We start from the raw sequence: 22,338 nt of genomic DNA on the forward strand, positions 1-22,338 counted from the left end.
TAATCTCCATTGCAGGATGTAATTTTAGTGTATTTTACTTCTGATGAAGGTATATTTAGATATACCGAAACCGTGCTCAAGAATTTTAAGAAATCTTTATCCTGCAACTGTTTCGGCTGTCATCATTTACCGTGAAGTCTAATAATTGTGTTTGTCCAAGTAAGAAGACGACACCGTAGTGTCCGGAGACACTAGGTGAAGATCATAGTAAATTGGTGCGTTTCTGACAGTTTTGTCTCGAATTTGACAACTGATGATTTTACATCTTAAGATTTTTAGAATGTCAGATATCCCCATATCTCCGAATAGTGTCAGATCCCTTAAAAAGGCCAGTCATTATGCTCAGTTCGCGTGTTGTTGAATTATTCCACTGGTGCAAAAATTGCACTCTCTTGTGTTCAACCATAGAAGGATAACTAATAGAGGAACTATATGGTGAGGGTAGGGGCAAGGGAGGAGGGGGGGGGGCGCTGTAGCGGGATGGACAGGGAGAGCATCCGCCCCCCCCCCCTCAATTAACCATACCAAATCCGGTACTAACCATGCAGACCCTGCGCCGATGCGGGACAAAGACACAAGAGAAAAGGCAAGAAGAAATGTGAGAAAAACAATCTAAGCTCCAACAAGAGACAGTGGAAATCAGCCTTGCTTCGAACGTGGCCAATAATTTAATCGATGTGCTTCCTATGAAATGGCGCACTTAGCTGTATGAATAGAGCGGTCACAAACATTGTTCGGCATTATTGCTCACTGAGATCTCCTGAAGACGGTGTCTGCTGCACCAGAGCTTTCGTCGTCATGTACGGACACGGTTTCCGACAAGATATGCGCGTACCTTACGCTGTAGCTCTGGAAAGAAACTTCCACAACGAGGTGTTCTCGTTGGAAGCCTCTGCTAGAGGCCGTACTCACCTCGTCCATGACGACTATCTTGTTGGCGGCGTGCAGGTACTGTATCTGGTGCGTGACCAGGATGCGCGTCTTGTTGGCCAGCAGGGAGCACACGCACTGCTTGAACAGCTGCCTGCCCACGTGCGTGTCCACCGCCGACAGCGGGTCGTCCAACAGGTAGATGTCTGCGTCGCCGTACACCGCCCTGCGTGCAACAAACTGTCGTTGACGTAAAATCTCAACTTTCAGTAAAACCACCCTATAGCCGTGAGAGCCCGTTTCTAAACTCTTTACGTGTTCGATCAAAATAGTGCTGGACAATGCTACGAGTAATTCGGATACTGCAATGTTGAAGACTCTAGTATCTCGGTCTCTGGTTTTCTCTGAGCTCACTGAATTCTTACCGCATGGCACTGTCCACCGCAATTTTCAGTAGAGCTATGCCCCCTTTCCGATATTCGGCATTTGTAGAAACGAGTGGCAAGTCGCGTCGCAGACGAATTACAGTTGTGTGCAAGTAAGAAGCGTGAGAGGTGGCATGAGCCCCCTCTCATATTTCTATCTTACTCTGAGTAATTCGATTTTCCTCTCTAATTGCATGCAGTGAAAAGTCGCTATTCCTTCACGCGCGGACTTCCCACGCAGCGTCTCTCATCACCCGGGTGGTCTGGTGACAGGCAGGCACTGCTGAACTTGAAAGGGTTAAGCCAACGGGTGTGAGGGAGTCGAGTGGATGCTTTCCAGACGCCGACATTGCCATAAGAGCGGGAGCGACATGCCCACAGGGGTCTGACAGAGCGGCTGGGCTAGAGATTCCGTTACTTCGCAGCAACTTAGTGAAAACACTTTCTGGCGGGCTACCAGCGTGGCGTGGGAATTACTTGTGTTCCCAGGCAGTTTTGGCGGGCAAATTCCCGCGTTTTCTGCAAAATCATAACTGTGATTGGCTGGCTCAGGGGATAGCTCTGTGACGTAGCAAAATCGGCGCAGAAATTGGCGCCAAGTATCTCCATTGGTGGAGTAGTAGTGCGTCGGCAATAGAGTGGAATTTTCCATCGGTTTTCGAGTTGCTAATTGGAACGTTTAACCACGGGCACTGTCATGGGGGCGGGAATGTTCTGTGTTCGGCTTGTTGGTTGGTTGTTTGGGGAAGGAGACCAGACAGCGTGGTCATCGGTCTCATCGAATTAGGGAAGGATGGGGAAGGAAGTCGGCCGTGCCCTTTCAGAGGAACCATCCCGGCATTTGCCTGGAGTGATTTAGGGAAATCACGGAAAACCTAAATCAGGATGGCCGGACGCGGGATTGAACCGTCGTCCTTCCGAATGCGAGTCCAGTGTCTAAGCACTGCGCCACCTCGCTCGGTCGGCTTGTACAGGTGCTCTTGAGAAGGTCAGCTCTCGTCTTTCGGTCGGAGTAGGTTACAAGACTGAGCTCTCACTGCTCTGGATAGCCTGCCTTCCGTTGGCTGTATAATATACTTTCATTTAATTGTAACTGTTTTACGAAGTTGCTGAAGTTTCGACTTCAACGTAACTTTCCGAGTACAGTTGGCAATTGAGTGTTCTGCGTACAAGCGGCCTATGTTGTCCGTCTTGAGCAGTTTTGGCTAAAGTTGACTGTATCGGAGTTACTGTGTGGCTTCGCTTGCTAAGATCAATCACTGTACCGTCAGTGACTGTGTGGCGAGCCTTCTTCGTCTCCCTCACAGACGCATTTGTATTGCTAGGAAGTCTTTAGTCTGGAACAACCAGACCAGGATAATTTGTTTCGGGCTATACTCGTGACATTATCATCACTACGACTGGACGTCGAAGCAACCAGCCATCGCTTCCAGTACGCCAGATCGCGTCCTTGCAGTTAAGAAGACAGCTGGGTGATGTATGTCCGCAGCACCGGCAGAGTAGGGAATTTTGTTTTGTGATAATCAGAGCTCAGCAGAGCGCGCCTGTTCCCGTCTTTTCTTACGTGGTTCTGTCTTGGGTGTTCATTGTCTGAGTTCTCACTACTGTAACAGCAATTAATGTTGGGTTGGCTGGGTGTTTCTCTTAAGATTTTAGTTGCAAGGAATTGGTTCCACATATCACTTGGTCATAAACGTCACAAGCTAGTTTACAGACAACTTCACCTTCACAGCATTTATTTGAGTATCCAATTTGACGTATTGTAAATGTTTCATGTGTTGTGTTTATTATTTTTAGTTTATTCATAATAAATCAAATTGTTATTTTGGACAGAACTTTCATTCTGTAGATCGGTAGAGCAACCCTTTCATTTCTCACCACGTTAATGAAACTTATTTATCAAATTAAATTATTACAGGTGCCAAACTCTTTTCTACGCCACTTGCAGGGTCGATTAGAGTCAGTTCGCGTTTCTTCTTAATCCGTGTGCAACAGCAAAAGTCGGAGTCGGAGTTAGAAGAGGGGGGGGGGGGGGGGGGGGGGGCTTAGAGCATCATTTCCATATGAAGATTCTAGAATAATGTGAGTGATCGTCAGTGTGTTCCCTGTCTCTGTCCCAAGACAAAGGCTCCAGCCGCTCTCTTACTGCTAACGAGCAAGGCTGGGGAAATCGCCGCAAAGCGCTGCTGTTTCTGTTGACTGTCCCTAGGACAATTTACGAGGGGCATTTGAAAAGTCCGTGCAAAAATAAAAACTGCTTACATGTTTGGGGTACATTTTTTTTTATTTTTCGGTATAGTCTCCTTTTAGACTTATACACTTCGTCCAGCGCAGTTCTAATTTAATGATCCCTTCCGAATGATAGGAATTGTCCAAGCCTGCAAAATAGATATTAGTTGCTGCAATCGCCTCCTAGTTTGAATAAAATCTTTGTCCCGCCAACCATTTCTTCAAATTGGGGAACAAATTGTAGTCCGAGGGAGCCAAGTCTGTAGAATACAGGGATGTGAAACGAGTTGGAATCCTACTTCCATTAATTTTGCGACCACAACTGCTGAGGTGTGTGCTGATGCGTTGTCGTGATGGAAAACGCCTTTTATGCGGTCCAATCGCCGGTGTTTTTCTTGCAGCTCGGTTTTCAAACTGTCCAATAACGACGAATAATATGCACCTGTAATATTTTTACCCTTTTCCAGATAGTCGATGAGGATTATCCCTTGCGAATCCCAAAAGACAGTCGCTATAACCTCTCCGGCCGAAGGACTGGTCTTCGCCTTTTTTGGTGCAGATTCTTCCTTGGTAACCCATTATTTAGATTGTTGATTGGTCTCAGGAGTATAGTAATGTATCCATGTTTCATCCACAGTGACGAAACGACGCTTAAGGTCCTGTGGATTCTTCCTGAACAGATGCAACACTTCACACGATTCCGATTTTGGTCAAGCGTGAGCAATCGCGAAACCCATCTTGCGGATAGCTTTCTTATGTCCAAATGTCTATGTAAAATATTATGTACCTGTTCATTCGAGATGGCCACGGATCTAGCAGTCTCACACACCTTAAATCTTCTGTCAACTATCACCATATCATGGATTTTATCAATGATTTCTGGAGTCGTAACTTCCACAGGACGTCCAGAACATTTAGCATCACTTGTGCCCGTATGGCCACACCGAAAATTTTGAAACAACTTATAAACTGTTCTAATCGAAGGCGCAGAGTCACCGTAATGTTTATCAAGCTTCCCTCTAGTCTCCTGAGGCATTTTGCCTTTCATAAAGTAATGTTTAATCACCATACTAAATTCTTCTTCGTCCGTTTCTGACAATCATTCGACTTCCTTGGTTCACACGAATGCCAAACACAAAGAAATAGACCAATATGGCTGAAACGTGGCGTGCGTTCTTTCCAAAGATGCTACTAACTAAACATGATCTCGATACGCGCCGGTAGTGCCATCGCTCGGACTTTGCACGGACTTTTCAAACGCCCCTCGTATATGCTCCGATGACTACCGCGGTCCTTGTTAACGCAGTACTTCTTGTGTTTGCCTCATCTGTAATGAACGTTACAAAAGCTAACTACCCTCAACTACACGAAATATAACGAGAAAATCAACCTTAAAAACTCCACAAGTACCCCAAAGTGCACGCTGCAGACAGATGCGACAGAATAACACTACTGGTTGGTGCGTCGCATCGTACTCCACTCCTTGGTCCTGCGATCGTCTTCTTACGTGTACATCACTGCGGCATACAATAATTTGATCACATGGCCACAAGTTGGAGCAAAGTTCCGTTATTCTCGGAATATACATGGAGTTCCGAAACTATCCGTTCAAATTAATGCAGGAAGAGGAGAACATTAGAAATATATTTCGATAAGGAACATATGGTCTCTGAAGTGAACCTGTAATATTATGCAACATTTTATTAGTGGCGCTGACGTACGAAGTTGTTTCGGTATTTCTGACTACAAATGTGTACTGACATTCAAAACTGCTCTCTGTGTGGACAGTTTGCTGTACGGGTTGAAGCGCCAGCTCGTTTCAGCGTTGCTGTGAGGTACCATCTGACCGTCACCTTCGGGAAACGATGGATCGGCCGAGGTGGCTCTTGAAGCAACTGCTATATGAAACCGATCTGAGGGAACTAACAATACCTCGAGATTAAAAAATAGTGCATTGATAATGGCTAGGCACTAGCAGAAATCTGGATTTGCGTAACAAAACCTGAAAAAAATTACGTAACAGTCGCTGAGTGCAGGCACTTTCCTAATGGAAGCTAACCTGCTGAACACAAAAAGACCTCGTCTCTACAATTGCCGTCGCTGCTGCTACCATTACGGACGTGCCAAGAATCTTTGAACAGACTCGATAGTCACTGATTTGACGATGTATTGCGTGCATACAGGCCAATGGTCGCGTATTCGAGCTGTTACTGTGAATAACACTGCTGTAAATAGAATGTTAAACTACCGTCTGTTAAAATCGTTCCTATCATCAGAAACTGCCATCAGGGACCACACGAACAACAACTAAATATATTTGATTCGATGTTCTCTATCTTCCGTATTAATTTAAACGAATAGTTTCGGAACATCCTGTGTTGTTTATTTTATGAATTACTGCGAAATGCATAAAGCATCAAGTACGGGATAATTGGTTTTATGGACGTCGGACTGTTATTAAAAAACCATATCTGGAATGCATAGCGAACAGGACTACAAATGCTACAAAAAGACGCCAAAGAGATCCAAAGAAGAGCGGCGCGTTTCGTCAAAGGGTTATTTGGTAAGGGTGATAGCGTTACGGAGATGTTTAGCAAACTCAAGTGGCAGACTCTTCAAGAGTGGCGCTCTGCATCGGGGTGTAACTTGCTGTCCAGGTTTAGAGAGGGTGCGTTTCTGGATGAGGTATCGAATATATTTCTACCCCCTACTTATACCTCCAGAGGAGATCACGAATGTAAAATTAGAGAGATTCGAGCGCGCACGGAGGCTTTCCGGCAGTCGTTCTTCCCGCGAACCATACGCGAGTGGAACAGGAAAGGGAGGTAATGACAGTGGCACGTAAAGTGCCCTCCGCCACACACCGTTGGGTGGCTTGCGGAGTATAAATGTAGATGTAGACGTAGATGAAACATTGACGACGCGCGAATGAAAGACCATTTCATTATATTGCACTATGTTATTGATACTACACTGAAGCGCCAAAGAAACTGGTATAGGCATGCGTATTCAAATACAGAGATATGTAAACAGTAGAACAACAAGTGTCTGGTGCAGTTGTTAGATCGGTTACTGCTGCTACAATAGGAGGTTTTCAAGGATGTAAGTGAGTTTGAAAGTGGTGTTATAGTCGACGCACGAGCGATGGGACACAGCATCTACGAGGTAGCGATGCAGTAGGTATTCTCCCGTAAGACCATTTCACAGGTGCACCACGAATATCAGGAATCCGGTAAAACATCATACCTCCGACATCGCTGCGGCTGGAAAAACATCCTGCAAGAACGGGATAAACGACGACAGAAGAGAATCGTTCAACGTGATAGACGAGTAACTCTTCCACAAATTGTTGCAGGTTTCAGTGCTGGGCCGTCAGGAAATGTCAGAGCGCGAACCATTCAACGAAACATCATCGATGTGGGCTTTCGGAATCGAAGGCCCACTCATATACCCTTTATGACTGCACGACACAAAGCTTTACGCCTCGCCTGGGCCCGTCAAAATCGATATTGGACTGTTGATGACTGGAAACATGTTGCTGGTTGGACAAGTCTCGTTTCAAATTGTATCGAGCGGATGGACGTGTACGGGTATGGACCCCATGTCAGCAGGGGCCTCTTCAAGCTGGTGGAGGCTCTGTAATTGCGTGGAGCGTGTGCAGTTCGAGTGATATCGGACGTCTGATACGTCTAGATACGACTGTGACAGGTGACACGTAGGTAAGCACCCTGTCTGATCACCTGCACCATGTCCATTGTGCGTTCCTGAGGATTTTGGCAATTCTAGTAGGACAATGCGACATCCCACATGTCCAGAACTAGTACAGAGTGGCTCCAGAGAACACTCTTCTGAGTTTAAACACTTCCGCTGGCCACCAATCTCCCCAGACATGAACGTTATTGAGCGTATCCGGGATGCCTTGCAACGTGCTGTTCGAAAGAGATCTCCACCCCCTCGTACTCTTACGAATATATGGACAGCACTACAAGATTCAAGTGTGTTAGTTCCCTCCAACACTACTTCAGACATGAGTCGAGACCATGGCACGTCGTGATGCGGCACTTCTGCGTGCTTGCAGGTCCCTACTCGATATTAGGCAAGTGTACCAGTTTCTTTGGCTTTTCAGTGTATATGTGGTAGTGCAAATATATCGTCTGTTCCACACACACACACTGCTAGCACACTTTAGAAAGTTGGTGAAATGGCAGTAGACATGAAAAACTCCAAAGTCAAAATTTTTGTGTAACATACATGATATATGGATCACTATGGCGGCGAAAAAGTAAACATACGAAGAACATGAGTCTTAAAAAATAGTTCAAATGGCTCTGAGCACTATGGGACTTAACTTCTGAGGTCATCAGTCCCCTAGAACTTAGAACTACTTAAACCTAACAAACCTAAGAACATCACACACATCCACGCCCAAGGCAGGATTCGAACCTGCGACCGTAGCGGTCGCGCGGTTCCAGACTGTAGCGCCTAGAACCGCTCGGCCACTCCGGCCGGCCATGAGTCTTAGAATGCAAATATACTAGTACAAAGTGTTGATATTTTTGTAAGACGTCTCCTCAGAAAGCAAGAAAGTAACAGAAACGTATGTTAAATAAGAACGGAATGAACAAACGATACTGAGAATGTAAGTTAAATGTAGGGTAAAAAGATTAAGAGACTATTAATTCACAACAAGACCTATAAATTATAAGTATAGAAGAGGATCTAAAATCTGAGGTATAGGCTAAAGCCGGCCAGAGCGGCCGTGCGGTTCTAGGCGCTACAGTCTGGAACCGAGTGACCGCTACGATCGCAGGTTCGAATCCTGCCTCGGGCATGGATGTGTGTGGTGTCCTTGGGTTAGTTAGATTTAAGTAGTTCTAAGTTCTAGGAGACTGATGACCTAAGATGTTAAGTCGCATAGTGCTCAGAGCCATTTATAGGCGAAAGCAGCAGTTCACAAACGCAAAACATTCTCAATATCATTTATTGACTCCGTTTTATATGACACATATTTCTGTTACTTCCCTCTTTGTTTACGGACATTTTACAATCATAATGACTCCACATACGAGCATCTTTGCATTCTAAGAGGTATGCTCTTCGTATGTTTACTTCTTCGTCGATATTGTGACCCGACTACCACGCACGCTACAAAAATATTTGACTTGAGCGTTTATTATATCCGCTGCCTTTTAATCAACTCTCTAAAATGTGTTCGCGTTGTGTACATAAAAGAGGATAAATTTACACGAGGGCGTATATTCACGATTACACTCTTGATAACTATGTTCCAGCATGTCACAGTGTTATGTTATTGAGTAGGTTACAACATCCTACATATCTTCCAAATTTTTATTTTTCTATGTTTCTCAATTTTGTAATTACATGTATTTTGTTTGGTGATTATTTTCAAAGTGTTTGAAAATGAGCTTGTGTCGAAACTGCAGTCGCAGCAAATAATATTTTAACAGCCTAAAACAGAATTACTTCATTTAGAAAGAGTCAGCTCTGTATTGCCTCGCCGGCCGCAGTGGCCGAGCGGTTCTAGGCGCTTCAGTCTGGAACCGCGCGACCGCTACGATCGCAGGTTGCAATCCTGCCTCGGGCATGGATGTGTGTGATGTCCTTAGGTTAGTTAGGTTTAAGTATTTCTAAGTTCTAGGGGACTGATGACCTCAGATGTTATGTCCCATAGTGCTCAGAGGCATTTGAACCATTTTTGACTTGCGTCAGGAACCATTGTCAACTCTTTCAGGTGGTTCGTTGGTTGTTTAAATATAGAGCGCTGACCATCGAGGTCGTCAACACCATCATCCGCTTTAGCGTGATCCACCTCAAAGACCCGCGCGGGTATCCCTGTTCATTTGTCTGAATTTCCGCAAGAATCAGCGGACCCGTAGCCTTCGTATGTTGACAGCTATTCCAATAAATTGGCGGAGACGTGGCGCTGCATTGACCCATTGACTTTTGGGCTGTGGTCACCGATGTTCGCCCATACGTGCCGCGCCTCGTGCCTATTTTTCCTGCCGCTCGCGGCTGCCGGGCAGTGTTGCAGCCTGAAGGAGCAGGATTCCGCCTAGAGGGAACCCCAGTCGCGGCGTGGGCTGAACTCTTTACAGCGCACGTCGACATCTCGTCGCTTCTTGCCTTGGTCGTTTGTCACAAAGGGCTACAACTGGTTTTCATTGATCCGTGCCTTCTTACAAATTATAACTAGCAGATCCACATTCCCACTGAAGCTGGAAAAACGAATAATCAAAACACTTGCGGAATATTTCTAGCCTCTCAACGGTAGAAGTGCCGCAGTCAATGACGATATTTACGGATTGGTAATTTTATAACATCATAATTTATATGTGACACATAACGACTCAAGGCTGTTCATCCTCAGGCACTAACACATGCAAAGCGCTTATGTATTATTCTTGTAAAATAAACCGCAAACAGCTGTTCTATCATCCTTTAGTAGTACTACCAGTTTCACAGCGTCAGAGTTGCATCTTCAGGTGCATCTAAATAGAATAATACATGGGGGAATTAAGAATTATAAAAATTATAAAATTATAAAAAACATAGAACGGCAACAATCGACGGAGAAGAATTAACGTGATATACAAAGGTAATAAATGACTGAAGCAAATTTAAATTTAAGTGTCGACTTACTTATTTTCATGTTATTTACAGGCAAAAAGTTGAGCGCATTGGACGTCCCAATCAGGCTGTAATAATTCGTCAAAATAGTGACGAAAGACTGAAGTTAAAACAGTTGGAATAAAGAAAACATCCATACATGGAAGTCAGCTCTAAAAGGAACAATAAAACTGTAAAACCAGAAAAGGGGTGACTTACGGGTGAAACCCAAAGTAAATATTAATTGTGATAAAAGACAGGACGTAGAGAAAAGCGCCATAAAGGTACTGTTAGAATGAATAAAGGCAAGATGAGACCTACCGGAACGGATTGGATGCATGTCTATGAGAACCGTCATGGACGGATGGTGGCAGAATACTGAGTTCATACGTGAGTAGCAAGAAAGCAGGCAGGTGCAACTTACCCGGAAGAGATGGACGGCGTGTGAAATTGTAAATAATCTGAATAATAATTCCGGGATGTGTCCTTAGAATAGACATGCAATGTTAAAAGGGAAGTGCAGTATAATTACAGTTGAAATATAACAAGAATAAATTAATTACACTGTAAATAATTAAAATTAGGGGGTACAATATAGTGCTTCAACTTTATGTAGTATAGATTCTGTATTACAGATTCGGGAATCTTGGCTATCTCTGCATAACTCCTACCTTATTACGAATGAAAAAAGTACGGTTATGTGTTTTCTTTTTAAAATAGAACCGATCTTATCAGAAACGTTGCCGGGGTATGGAAATCTATGATAATTAGTCTCGTCTTTATCTTTGTCAGTACTTGTCAGTCTGACTGGATGCCTATTGTGGGAGGGTGGCCCTAATTTTTTAAAATATTTTTAATGATCTTGTTGACAAAATCCGAATCTTATTCATTGCTGCAATCGAGATACTGGATTGTACGATACTCTTCTTCCAAGACATTTTTAGATAAGGGAGCTAGATATATTCATTTGAATAGATGCCAGAATGCCGCCATTTAGATGTATCTGAAGATGCAGCTTTAACGTTGTGTAACCCGTAGTACTATTAAAGGATCACACAACCGCTGTTTGCCGTTTATTTTTCAAGAATGCTTGTTTACCTTATGCTGTGGATACCCATATTGTAAAGTTTGTACCTATGTATTAGTTACGTTACTACGACATTTAATCAGATTACCAGTAGTCAATTGTCCTTGATGTTCATCCCCTGGCTGCTGCGGTGATCGTGCATTTATTGAGTAGGTTACAACATCCCACGTATATTCCGAATGCTTTTCTTCGTGAAACTCATACGCGTGAGAAATTCCCAGAAGGCCATTCTTAGGTCATAACTATCCCCCTATTGATTTTTCTAGGTCCTGGCGGCACCGGGCTGTCTTATGGTTATTAGATATCACACTTTTTAAGCACGTGCTGCTAATCTGAGGATGTTGTCTGTGACCGAAATCCAAGACATTACAGTGTACTCTCAGATGTGGAGATACTACGTCCACAAAAACCAGCTGTCGTTCGTATTAAATGTAGAGAAGCTTCCACACTGGCTGAGCTTATGAAAGAGACGCAGCTAATTGTTGCCGTAGGCAGACAAAATTCCCTTTCCACTTCGTACGCATCAACTGACGCTCATCACTGCTTCATGTGGGTACATAAAAAATGGATAGACCGATAGAGGAAACTTTCTGATGTTAAGTAAAGAAAACATCTTTTTCCTGTTGCCTCCAGAACCGTAGTATGCGCGACGTTACGTGTGGGAACACACGACAAACTCCATATGATGCTAAGTTCAGTAATCCGAATTTCCTGTATACAACCATGATAAATGACAATGTCAAATATTTGGTACCTCGACCTGTTCCGTTTTAGTTCGCTTGTAAGTGGCTGTAAGCCGAAATCAATAGCGGAATATACTGAATATCATTCTGGCGAAAAGGATGTTGTATGAATACAACGCGACTATGGACGAAGCCAAAGTAAAATTATCGTAAGAGGAGATATTGATTACGCCATGTTAACGAATTTCATTACCATAAAGGAGAATTTCGCGTCTTCAATGAGTAGTGGAAGTCACTGTGGACAAATTCTCGAATTACCGGTATTTTCTATTCCTGGGACCTATTTTAAGAGTTATGAAAGACGATACGTCCAGATACAGGGTGGGTATGGTTGAAAAAACGACTTGCCGTTAGGCGCCGGTACTGGTATGACGACGTAGGGTTGAAACATGAGCATCAGGTAAATTACAGTTGCAGGCAGTCAACTTTGGTCTGGGTCCGGACAACGTGAGCAACGCTTTACTCGTAAAGCAGTTTCATCAAAACAGCAGCAGTAGTATTGCTGCTCTTATCAGGTATCGACGCATTAAAGGAATACGGAGGAGTCCTCTTTCCGCGCCGGGGTAAATAAATGTCGTGTGAGTAGGGCCTCCCGTCGGGTAGACCGTTCGCCGGGTGCAAGTCTTTCGTTTTGACGCCACTTCGGCGACTTGCGCGTCGATGGGGATGAAGTGATGGTGATTAGGACAACACAACACCCAGTCCCTGTGCGGAGAAAAATCTCCGACCCAGCCGGGATTCGAACCGGGGCCCTTAGGATTGACACTCTGTCGCGCTGACCACTCAGCTAAAGGGGGCGAACCGCACCTGGGGTTGAAGAATATGATAAGCAATTTCGAATTAATTGGCGATTTGGGAATTGCTCCTGGGTCAGGCTGATAGCCATCTGCGCCACAAATTGTTGAAGAAGTTACTGTTGCCGTGTCTGAGAATGCTGGACGCAATGTGCGATGGTCAAGCAGTGTACGGGCTGTGTCACAACAGCTGAACATTTCGTGGTCCACCTTCCGAAAAGTGGTGCAAACAACTGTGAAATACTGTCTCTAGTGCGGTTCCACTTTGTCGTGGATGCAGATGGTCGTCACATTGAGCAATCTTTGGAAGCTGGAACGTAAACATGGTATGCAATTACCAAATGTTTAAAATGTGTTTTCTGCAATGGTTTCTTCATTATTTCTCTTCAGCATGTCCTTACGGAATGTTTCTACAAAATTTCATTGTCCTACAATCACGTTTTTTTTTACTGGGTCCCTCAAAAGTAGCAAAGGTTAACTGTAACCTCCCTGAACTATGAAGCACCATAAAAATATGCGGAACAGTGTACAGAACCAACTAGCTGCTGTAATAAAATCTCATTCTCAATAAAACAGTTATCTTAAGAAGAATGCCGACCACTTAATACGTATTTACTTTTTACGAGATGTTGTTTCTGTTGATGGATACTGTCTTGCACACAAAAGAATTCTTTGCGTATATACGTAAATAATTCAGCAAATTTGGTTGAAATTATCTACTAAAACTTAAAATATTTGTAGATGTGAAGCAAATTTTCATGGTGACTGTGTATTGATTGATTAAACATTCATGAATATGATTGACGACATACAGTAAATTCAACAAGACGTATAATAATTAACTCGAGCATGACGTACTTTCGGTTAGTAAACCCATTTACTTAAGGACAGAGGGAAACATGGCTTTCTTTACAAAATTAAAGGCAATTCAGAGATGTTAACTGCATTTATTCACATCAGTATAGGACGAGATGGTCACAAAAGTGAAAGTATCTGGTATGTTTATTTTACGGTCCTAAATCTTAGAATTATGTGAGGCTGTTCATTCAATTTCGTAACGTTATAAAACCATGGCGAATAATTCAGTTACAGTAAGTTCATCATAAAGTGTAAATAAGTCAAGTTTTTTAACCAACTCGTTTCTAGCGAAACCTTGTAAGAACAAGCCGAGCAAATTGAAAAATGTTTTTCAATTTTTTATACGAAACCTAAGATATTTTTTGAAATACTACCTTGAGAAACGGAAGAGACCCTTCCTCACTTAGATACAATATTTCTTACAGTGTAGTAGCAGACAACTGCTTTCAGGTGGTGGTGACCTCAGTGACCTAAGCTTCACACGCTGACGTCAGCTGATACGACTATTCTTGTTTCGGTTAGTCATACGAAGGGCATAACTGTCTTCTCGTCCGAACGGCTCGATATACCTCAATGTACTGGTTATTTGAAACATCTCTGCCAGCGGAAAAGCTGTCGAGAACCAGAGAATGGGGTAATCATGCACCCCGACGAGTGGTAGATAAGCCTTTAGAGCAACTGCTGATCGCGCGCACTGCAGAGCATCTGCTACGTATATCAGCCAGGCAACTGGAATGAAAACACACCAAGAGAAATCGCCGTAAGTGATACTATGTGAAATCGGAAAACACGTATACAATGTTCTTAAGTTCTGTGAAGTTGAGAAACCAAAAATCTCCATTATTCCGTTACAGAAAACTTGTGAGGTGAACTACTACAAATTACATTAAATGGATGCAGCAAGCATTTATTCTGGATCTCATGGACAAATGCCCAGTTTTACTTGACAAATTTCCATACCATACAAGTCAAGGGAATGAAGCGCTTAGTCTTACTTCCTCTGGTTGAGAGAAAAATAATACCTCAGTGACAGAAGAGACGAACAATCGAGAGTTACCAGAGCAAACAACGCGAAGTCTGAGCACATTGTGGACACGATTTTTATAACATGAAAAATTTTCGTGTTCTGCGTTTTTCCCCTTACTCTTTCGAACTTATATCAATTAAATTGATTTTGAACACGGTTAAACAGAAATTACAGAAAAATTATCAATAATATTACGTTGAAAACTTTGAATGGACTCGCACAAAACGGCGTAAAAGAAGTAACTGTAGACGACTGGTACAACGCGTGCATACCCACGGAATCCACTGAAAAGTGGCTTCGTGGTACTTCCATGCAATAGAAACTTGAAAAGTGGTAAGTTAAGCTGGACTTGTGAGCAGGGCCAAGGAAACTGACCACGACACCGACGTTATCTCACGGAGAAAATCATGTGTACACATACAACAACAGTCTTTTGATACAGTTGATGAAACAACAATCAAAGAGTTAAGATTCGCTACGGCATTTACGACCTGTAACATACTCAGTATGAAGCATAAAATTGATTAATTCGTATCGTCTCACGTCTTGCATATGAGCGTTACATTCCTGTTCCCAGCGGCAGCTATGTTTTGAAATGAAACAGGCTGCCGTCCCGCGTACATAAGCAGTGGTGCGAAGTCCAACAAAAACTACCGCCCTCGCTGGCTAGAACTGAAGTTTTATGTCCGACGTGTATCAAGCGCACGCATCGTTGCTCCTGTCGCTCACAGATTTTGTTCTCTTCCGGAGGCGCCCTAAGAGCGCGTAACTGAAGAGTCTGAGAACAGGTCTTTGCTAACGTGGTGGTGGATCCGTGTTTACTGACAGTTGAGGACTAAGGTGTACGACGTGCTACCCAAAATTTCCGAAAATACAGCCACAAAAATTAGAATAGTTACGTCTTAATTTCCTACGTCATCTTCAAAGAAGTTCCCTCGCTGGGTTCCAGGAGTTTTCCCGTCGTTGGAACAGTGCTTGAAGTCTGCTGAGTGAATCGTACTCAAAATTAGTTCTACGCAGTCAAAACGCTGCGCTTTCAACTTCAGTTTCATTTTCGGGAAAATGAGAAATCTCAAGGGCCTAGATCAGGCGAGTATACAGCCCACATGGAAGAAATTCAAGAATTTCCTTATGGGCAATTACATGAAAAAAAAAAAAGGAGAAGACACTAGCATTGACCTGATGTTGCTGCTTGGCACGCAATTTCTGCGCCGCAGAGAGGGTGGTGTCTTCCACCACCAATATTGCTGTTTTGTTTCAAGGACATAATTGTACAGACATAAATCATCGGCAGTTATGCTCGTAGACCGTATATCTCGATCATCTAGAACTGTTGTTTGCAGTTCAGTGTACATCTGAACGCGGTGATCCCACTCGTCGGCGTTCAAAACACGAAGAACGAACTCCGCTACAATCCGTCTCACATTCAGTTTATCAATTAGAATTCATTGGCATGGCCCATATGAAATTCCAACGATTTCACAAACATCTTCGATTGTCTGTCATCTGTTCTTGTGCATCAGTTTAACACTTTTTTATCATCTACGATAATGATCGAAGAAGACGAAATGAATTAAAATTTGTGCTGCGGCCGGGACTCGAACCCGAGTCTTCTTGCTTGGTATAAATGCTAACCAGTACACCACGGCAGGACGATGGTCAACATTACTGCACGATCTACATAAGCTGAGTGCCATGCCCAACACAAACTTCAGTTCATTTTTCCCTTGCAAATTGTCACTACTGGCAGGGCTTTCCGATATTGGAAAGCACCCCAGCATTAGACGTAATGGGACGTCCTTGTACCATCTGGTGATCTAATAGATCTTTTCGTAGTTGTGCTTGATGACGGTGTATCCAAATGTCTGACTCCTTGTCATCTTTAAATCTATTACACCACTCAAATCACTCGTACGTGTCCGCAGCTCGTGGTCGTGCGGTAGCGTTCTCGATTCCCGCGCCCGGGTTCTCGGGTTCGATTCCCGGCGGGGTCAGGAATTTTCTCTGCCTCGCGCTGACTTGGTGCTGTGTGATATCCTTAGGTTAGTTAGGTTTAAGTAGTTCTAAGTTCTAGGGGACTTATGATCATAGATGTTAAGTCCCATAGTGCTCAGAGCCATTTGAACCATTTGAACCACTCGTACGTATTGGGTACACACAAATGGTTCAAATGGCTCTGAGCACTATGGGACTTAACTTCTAAGGTCATCAGTCCCCTAGAACTTAGAACTACTTAAACCTAACTAACCTAAGGACATCACACACATCCATGCCCGAGGCAGGATTCGAACCTGCGACCGTAGCGGTCGCGCGGTTCCAGACGGGGTACACACAGACAGAAGCACACGTTACTACACTGTTACAGAACAATCATTGGAAGCAGCTTCGTCCATAAAGTATCTAGGAGCTTGCGTACGAATTTAAAATGGATCAGGAAAGGCAGATGTCAGACAGATTCATTTGAAGAATCGTCAGGAAGTGTAGTCCATCAACAGAGAAGGTAAGGTAGCTTTTAAAGCCTTCGTTCGACCCGTACTTGAATACTGTTCGTCAATTTGGGATCCGTACCAGACAGGAATGATAGAGAAAAAGAGAAGCTCCAAAGAGGAGCAGCACGTTTCGATATCACGGGGTCCAGGGTTCAATTCCCTGCCGGGTTGGGGATTTTCTCTGCCGGGGACTGGTTGTTTGCGTTGTCCTCATCATTATCATTCGTGACAGTGGATAGATTGGACTGCAAAAAAATTGGACTGTGTAAAAATTGGGAATTTGTACGTGCGCTGATGACCACGCAGTTGAGCAATCTCAAACCAAACTTCATAATCATCAGACATTCCGATATAGGTTCATTTAGTAAGGACGAAAGCAACACGGATATGCTCAGCCAAATCCAGTGGCAGAGGCTACAAAAGAGGCGCTCTCCATCATAATGTGGTTTAGTGATAATGTTCCGAGAGCATAGTTCTTGGAACTGTCAACAAATATAACGCTTTCTCCTACTTACATCTCGGGTAAAGGCGATGAAGATATAATTATAGAGATTCGAACCCACAACGAGACTTACAGGCAATTGTTCTTCTCGCAGACTATTCGTGACTGGAACAAGAAAGGGGGGAAGTGACAAAGGTACAGAAGTACTCTCCGCCACACACCGGAAAATGGTTTGCGGAGTATAGCTGAAGTTATAGACATAACAGAAGCGGCTGACGTTTGTACCGCTGACTTTTGGGCGCAATACTCAGATTCTCGGAACTTCTGTGGAGCACCTCGCAAGAGGGAAGCTTTGCAGCGGCGAGTGTTTAGGTGTAGCAGCGGCCGGCGGTACCTGGCGAGGTTGATGCGGGCGCGCTGCCCCCCGCTGAGGGTGGCGCCCTTCTGGCCCACGACGGTGTGGTCACCGCGCGGCAGCAGCTGGAAGTCCCTCTCGAGCGCGCACGCGCGCACCACCTTGCGGTACCAGTCGTGCTGGTAGGGCCGGCCCAGCAGGATGTTGTTGCGCACGGTGCCCGCGAACACCCACGGCTCCTGGCTCGCGTACGCCACGCGGCCGCCCACAGACACGTGGCCCTCCGACGTCTGCAGCTCGCCAAGAATCGCCTGGAGCACCGAGCTCTGCCGAACAAAAAAACAAACATTGCCGTCGCCTAAGAAAATCACGATGATACCACCCAGCATGTTCACCCCCTTAACTGCGGCCGGCCGGGGTGGAAGAGCGGCTCTAGGCGCTACAGTCTGGAACCGCGCGACCGTACGGTCGCAGGTTCGAATCCTGCCTCGAGCATGGATGTGTGTGATGTCCTTAGGTTAGTTAGGTTTAAGTAGTTCTAAGTTCTAGGGGACTGATGACCTCAGAAGTTAAGTCCCATAGTGCTCAGAGAGCCCCTTAACTGCTATTGAGCAAGCAAATTTTCTTCAGTGTCTCAAACAAAATCCTCAGAAGAGTTGCACTAGAAACAACCAAGTGTGGGTTCTGTACCTCAGTCGGTAAAAGCGGAACCCTTATACTGTAATAGCATCAATTTATTGCCTGTCTGACTGTCGCTCTATCCGATTGCTAGAAACCCATTTTCTCAGGAACGGGTTGAGGTATCAAGTTGAAATTTCTGTCATATATTATGGTGTATAAGATTGAAGCTTCTAAGTCAGTGCAGCTAAAGATAAGGCCATTTATGTAAGATATTTTGATACTCGCAAAGTCACTCATAATTCCCACTGACCTAGAATCAAGAAATTTGCCAAGTAGTAAGATTTCACAGTACAACTAAAGGGAAAAAGTCCGAAAATTGTTTATCTGTAATTTTTTGTCATTTGTTATCAGACTGTCAGTCTGTCCGTCTTTTAAGGCGTCTTTTTCTCAGGAACAGGTAGACGTATCAAACTGAAAATGGCTCTGAGCACTATGGGACTTAACATCTGAGGTCATCAGTCCCCTAGAACTTAGAACCACTTAAACCTAACTAACCTAAGGACATCACACACATCCATGCCCGAGGCAGGATTCGAACCTGCGACCGTGGCAGTCGCGCGGTTCCGAACTGCAGCTCCTAAACCGCGTGGCCACCGCGGTCGGCGTATCAAACTGAAATTTATGTCACATACTAAGGTGTACAGTCCTTTGGCGGTGTAACAAATGTAAGCTTCTATAGTAAGTCAATGAAATCGAAAGACTTGGCCCTTTATGTCAAATAATTTGATACTTGCAAACTCACTCATAGGGTACTGAAGTTTACAAGGACAGATTAAAGTGTTGTTTTTTCCAATGCGGTGTTAGAAAGTGGAACGGTAGAAAAAGGGTGTGTGGTTCGGGGAACCCTGTGCTGGGCGCTTACGTGTGAAGTGCTTGGTACACGGAATCGACTAGAATAGTGTAACTTGAGTAGTGACCTACTGAAAGGACTTGACATGGCATTAAAATGAAATTAAAACGTTTTCTTTGTTATGACTCTTTTCCGTAACTTTTCTCACAGCATTTTCTATTTCAGTGTAGGAGACCGTGGTTGGACAAGTTGAAGCCGCAAAGAGGTTGATTGGAGTTGTCTAGCATAAGGAAATTAATTCGGGGACACTGATAACTGCTGGATTTAATAAGTGCGTCTAGGAAGGGACACATACAGTATCACAGATCATGCCAAGTCTGATGGTTCAAATAAACCCCCGTGCATATCGTCTTCTCAAATATCTGTTAAAACTAAACGTAGTTGCTATTTTTGCATCTTTACTGAGTCGTCGTAGCAGACCTAAGTGAGCACCATCAGCTAGTGAACAATGTCGAAGCCACCGAATTACTGAGCAAACCACCATTGACAGCGGGTCCACATGGCTCTACACATCGATTCAATGTATCCCTTTGCATCTTCGGTGCAACTAAATTTTGTTAGTAATTCTTATCTTTCTAATTTTCCCAGCGAAAAAAGTCGGACGGGTTAACGCCTGTAGTTTGTGATGTGTACTCAGCACTGTTCCCCATCATGGTGGATGCTTCATCCAAGGAACCCTGGTACTTCGAATAGTCGCGCGACGGAACACCGCCGGCCGCTGTGGCCGAGCGGTTCTAGGCCCTTCAGTCCGGGACCGCGCTGCTGCTAAGGTCGGAGTTTCAAATCCTGTCTCAGGCATGGCTCTGTGTGATGTCCTTAGGTTAGTTAGGCTTAAGCAGTTCTAAGTCTAGAGGACTGATGACCTCAGATGTTAAGTCCCATAGTGCTTAGAGTCATTTGAACCATTTGACGGAACACCATCTTTCCGTAAACAAACATACGTCTCAAAAATGGTTCAAATGGCTCTAAGCACTGTGGGACTTAACATCTGAGGTCAGCAGTCCCCTAGACTTAGAACTACTTAAACCTAACTAACCTAAGGACATCACACACATCCATGCCTGACGCAGGATTCGAACCTGCGACCGTTGCAGCAGCGCGGTTCCGGACTGAAGCGCCTAGAAGCGCTCGGCCACAGCGGCCGGCCAAAGATACGTCTGACCATTTAAAATACCATCAAAGAAAAGTGGATGAATGAAACCACGCGAAGACAGATCATATGAGACATTAACTTCTGGCAGAATTACTTCCTGTGCACTTAAACAGGTCGATTTGTAGGAATCACACAACTGCAGCAGTTTACGCAACTGTTCAGTTTTAATTGCATCTTGACGATCTGGACAGAATAGCAAACCATTACTTCAGGCCGCAAGCCTTTGAGCAGGGCCGTTCTGTGGTGGTCTCGGAATGTACAATTTCCACTTGGTATCCTTTCACAAACGGCTGAACGCTAGATCGACTTGCCCTACTTTCGCTCGCACACTGATTCCCAGTGGGCCTATAAAGTGTAGCACCAACCCAGTCTCGTAGAGTGTATGTTTCACACACCTAAGGCGATCACAATAACTCAACTCGACAGTGTACATTACGTATAAATTCAAATCAAGCACAAGACTGTACATCACTTGTAGGATAACCGGGAGGTAGAGAGGCTGAACCTTGTGATTCTTCCGTCAAGTTGCTAGCGAAACGTGCAGACATAACCGGCCTCCTCTAGTCTATTCTGGTCTTGCCTGACTAGACTGTTTCTGCGAAGCAAACGCGAGTCATAGCGAACGGATAGCAGCCACTGACACTCTCTACAAACTTACGGGTTCTTCCTCAATCCTTCTTCCGCAGCTGTATTCTTTCGATAAATGATAACAGTTTCCAGCAAGAAATCAGTTCCATGTTCGCTGCTGAAGTCTAAGTGAGAGTTACCGACTGCAACCCACAAATTCTCTTTGTTTACATGAAAACTGTTTAAGGGAATGATTATAATGTAAATTTGTGCCGGACCGAGACTCGAACCCGGATTTCCTGCTTTATGCGTGCTGTCGCCTTAAACACTTTGGCTATCCGTGTATGATTCAGGGCCAGATCCAAACTCCCGTTTGTCGTCGTTCCTGCATCATAACGTGTACTCGTTCACATATTACTGAAAGTCGCTTGCTTGCATGTCCAAAGGAAAATTGCATCGTTGTTCTCAACAACACAGGCGCTGCAATATAGTATTTTCGTTATTTATTTGCTACAGGTTTGCGCAGGGTTCTCTTGATATCCCGACAAACACGCTTTTGGATACATCGTGCTGATCAGCACACAGTTACTTGTCGACTAACAACAAACTGTCTATTCGGATCACTCTCAATACGTCTAAGAATAGAGTTATGGTTCAGCAGGAAGAATCAGAATTCCCGGGATGCATTATACAGCATCATACCGATCAGTAGGGGCCATCACATCACGGAAGTTACACAACCTTAAGTGTTGCCCTACGTTAACGGATAACTGGATGCGAGTTTCAACAGAAATCGCTGCTCCATCTACTCCTTATGAATCGTGAGTGGGATTACGTAATTGGCGTATTGCTTGAGAAGATCTTCCAGTAGCCAATAAAATTACCTCTGGACTTTAATAGAAACTATTTAGAAGGTAATCGCTTAGACATTCATTCAAAGTTTTTTAATTTCAGTAGATATAGAAGGCTTATATTAACGCTTGGCTGCTTTACGTACTACTGACATTTGAACACGTAATGCCTGTTTTACTGCTTCTTACACACGGTCATGGGACAAGGACAAAATTTCATTTATCTATAGGGACACGTTTATGATGATACATTTTTTTTTCAAACATCTGTGTGTTACACTTGGAAACCA

General features: G+C 44.2%; 1 protein-coding gene across 1 annotated transcript in view; it reads right to left on the minus strand.

Moving 5' to 3' along the window:
• The window catches only part of LOC124591186 (ATP-binding cassette sub-family C member 4-like), a 384,591-nt gene that overhangs the window by 115,186 nt on the left and 247,067 nt on the right, over positions 1 to 22,338 (minus strand). The window contains exons 10-11 of the mRNA XM_047131714.1: positions 17,986 to 18,272; positions 913 to 1,096 (exon numbers count right to left, since the gene is read on the minus strand). Of these exons, the coding sequence (XP_046987670.1) occupies positions 913 to 1,096; positions 17,986 to 18,272 (471 nt within the window). The remainder of the gene's footprint in view (positions 1 to 912; positions 1,097 to 17,985; positions 18,273 to 22,338) is intronic.

The sequence above is a fragment of the Schistocerca americana genome, chromosome 2 (assembly GCF_021461395.2).
Source record: "Schistocerca americana isolate TAMUIC-IGC-003095 chromosome 2, iqSchAmer2.1, whole genome shotgun sequence".
NCBI lineage: Eukaryota > Metazoa > Arthropoda > Insecta > Orthoptera > Acrididae > Schistocerca > Schistocerca americana.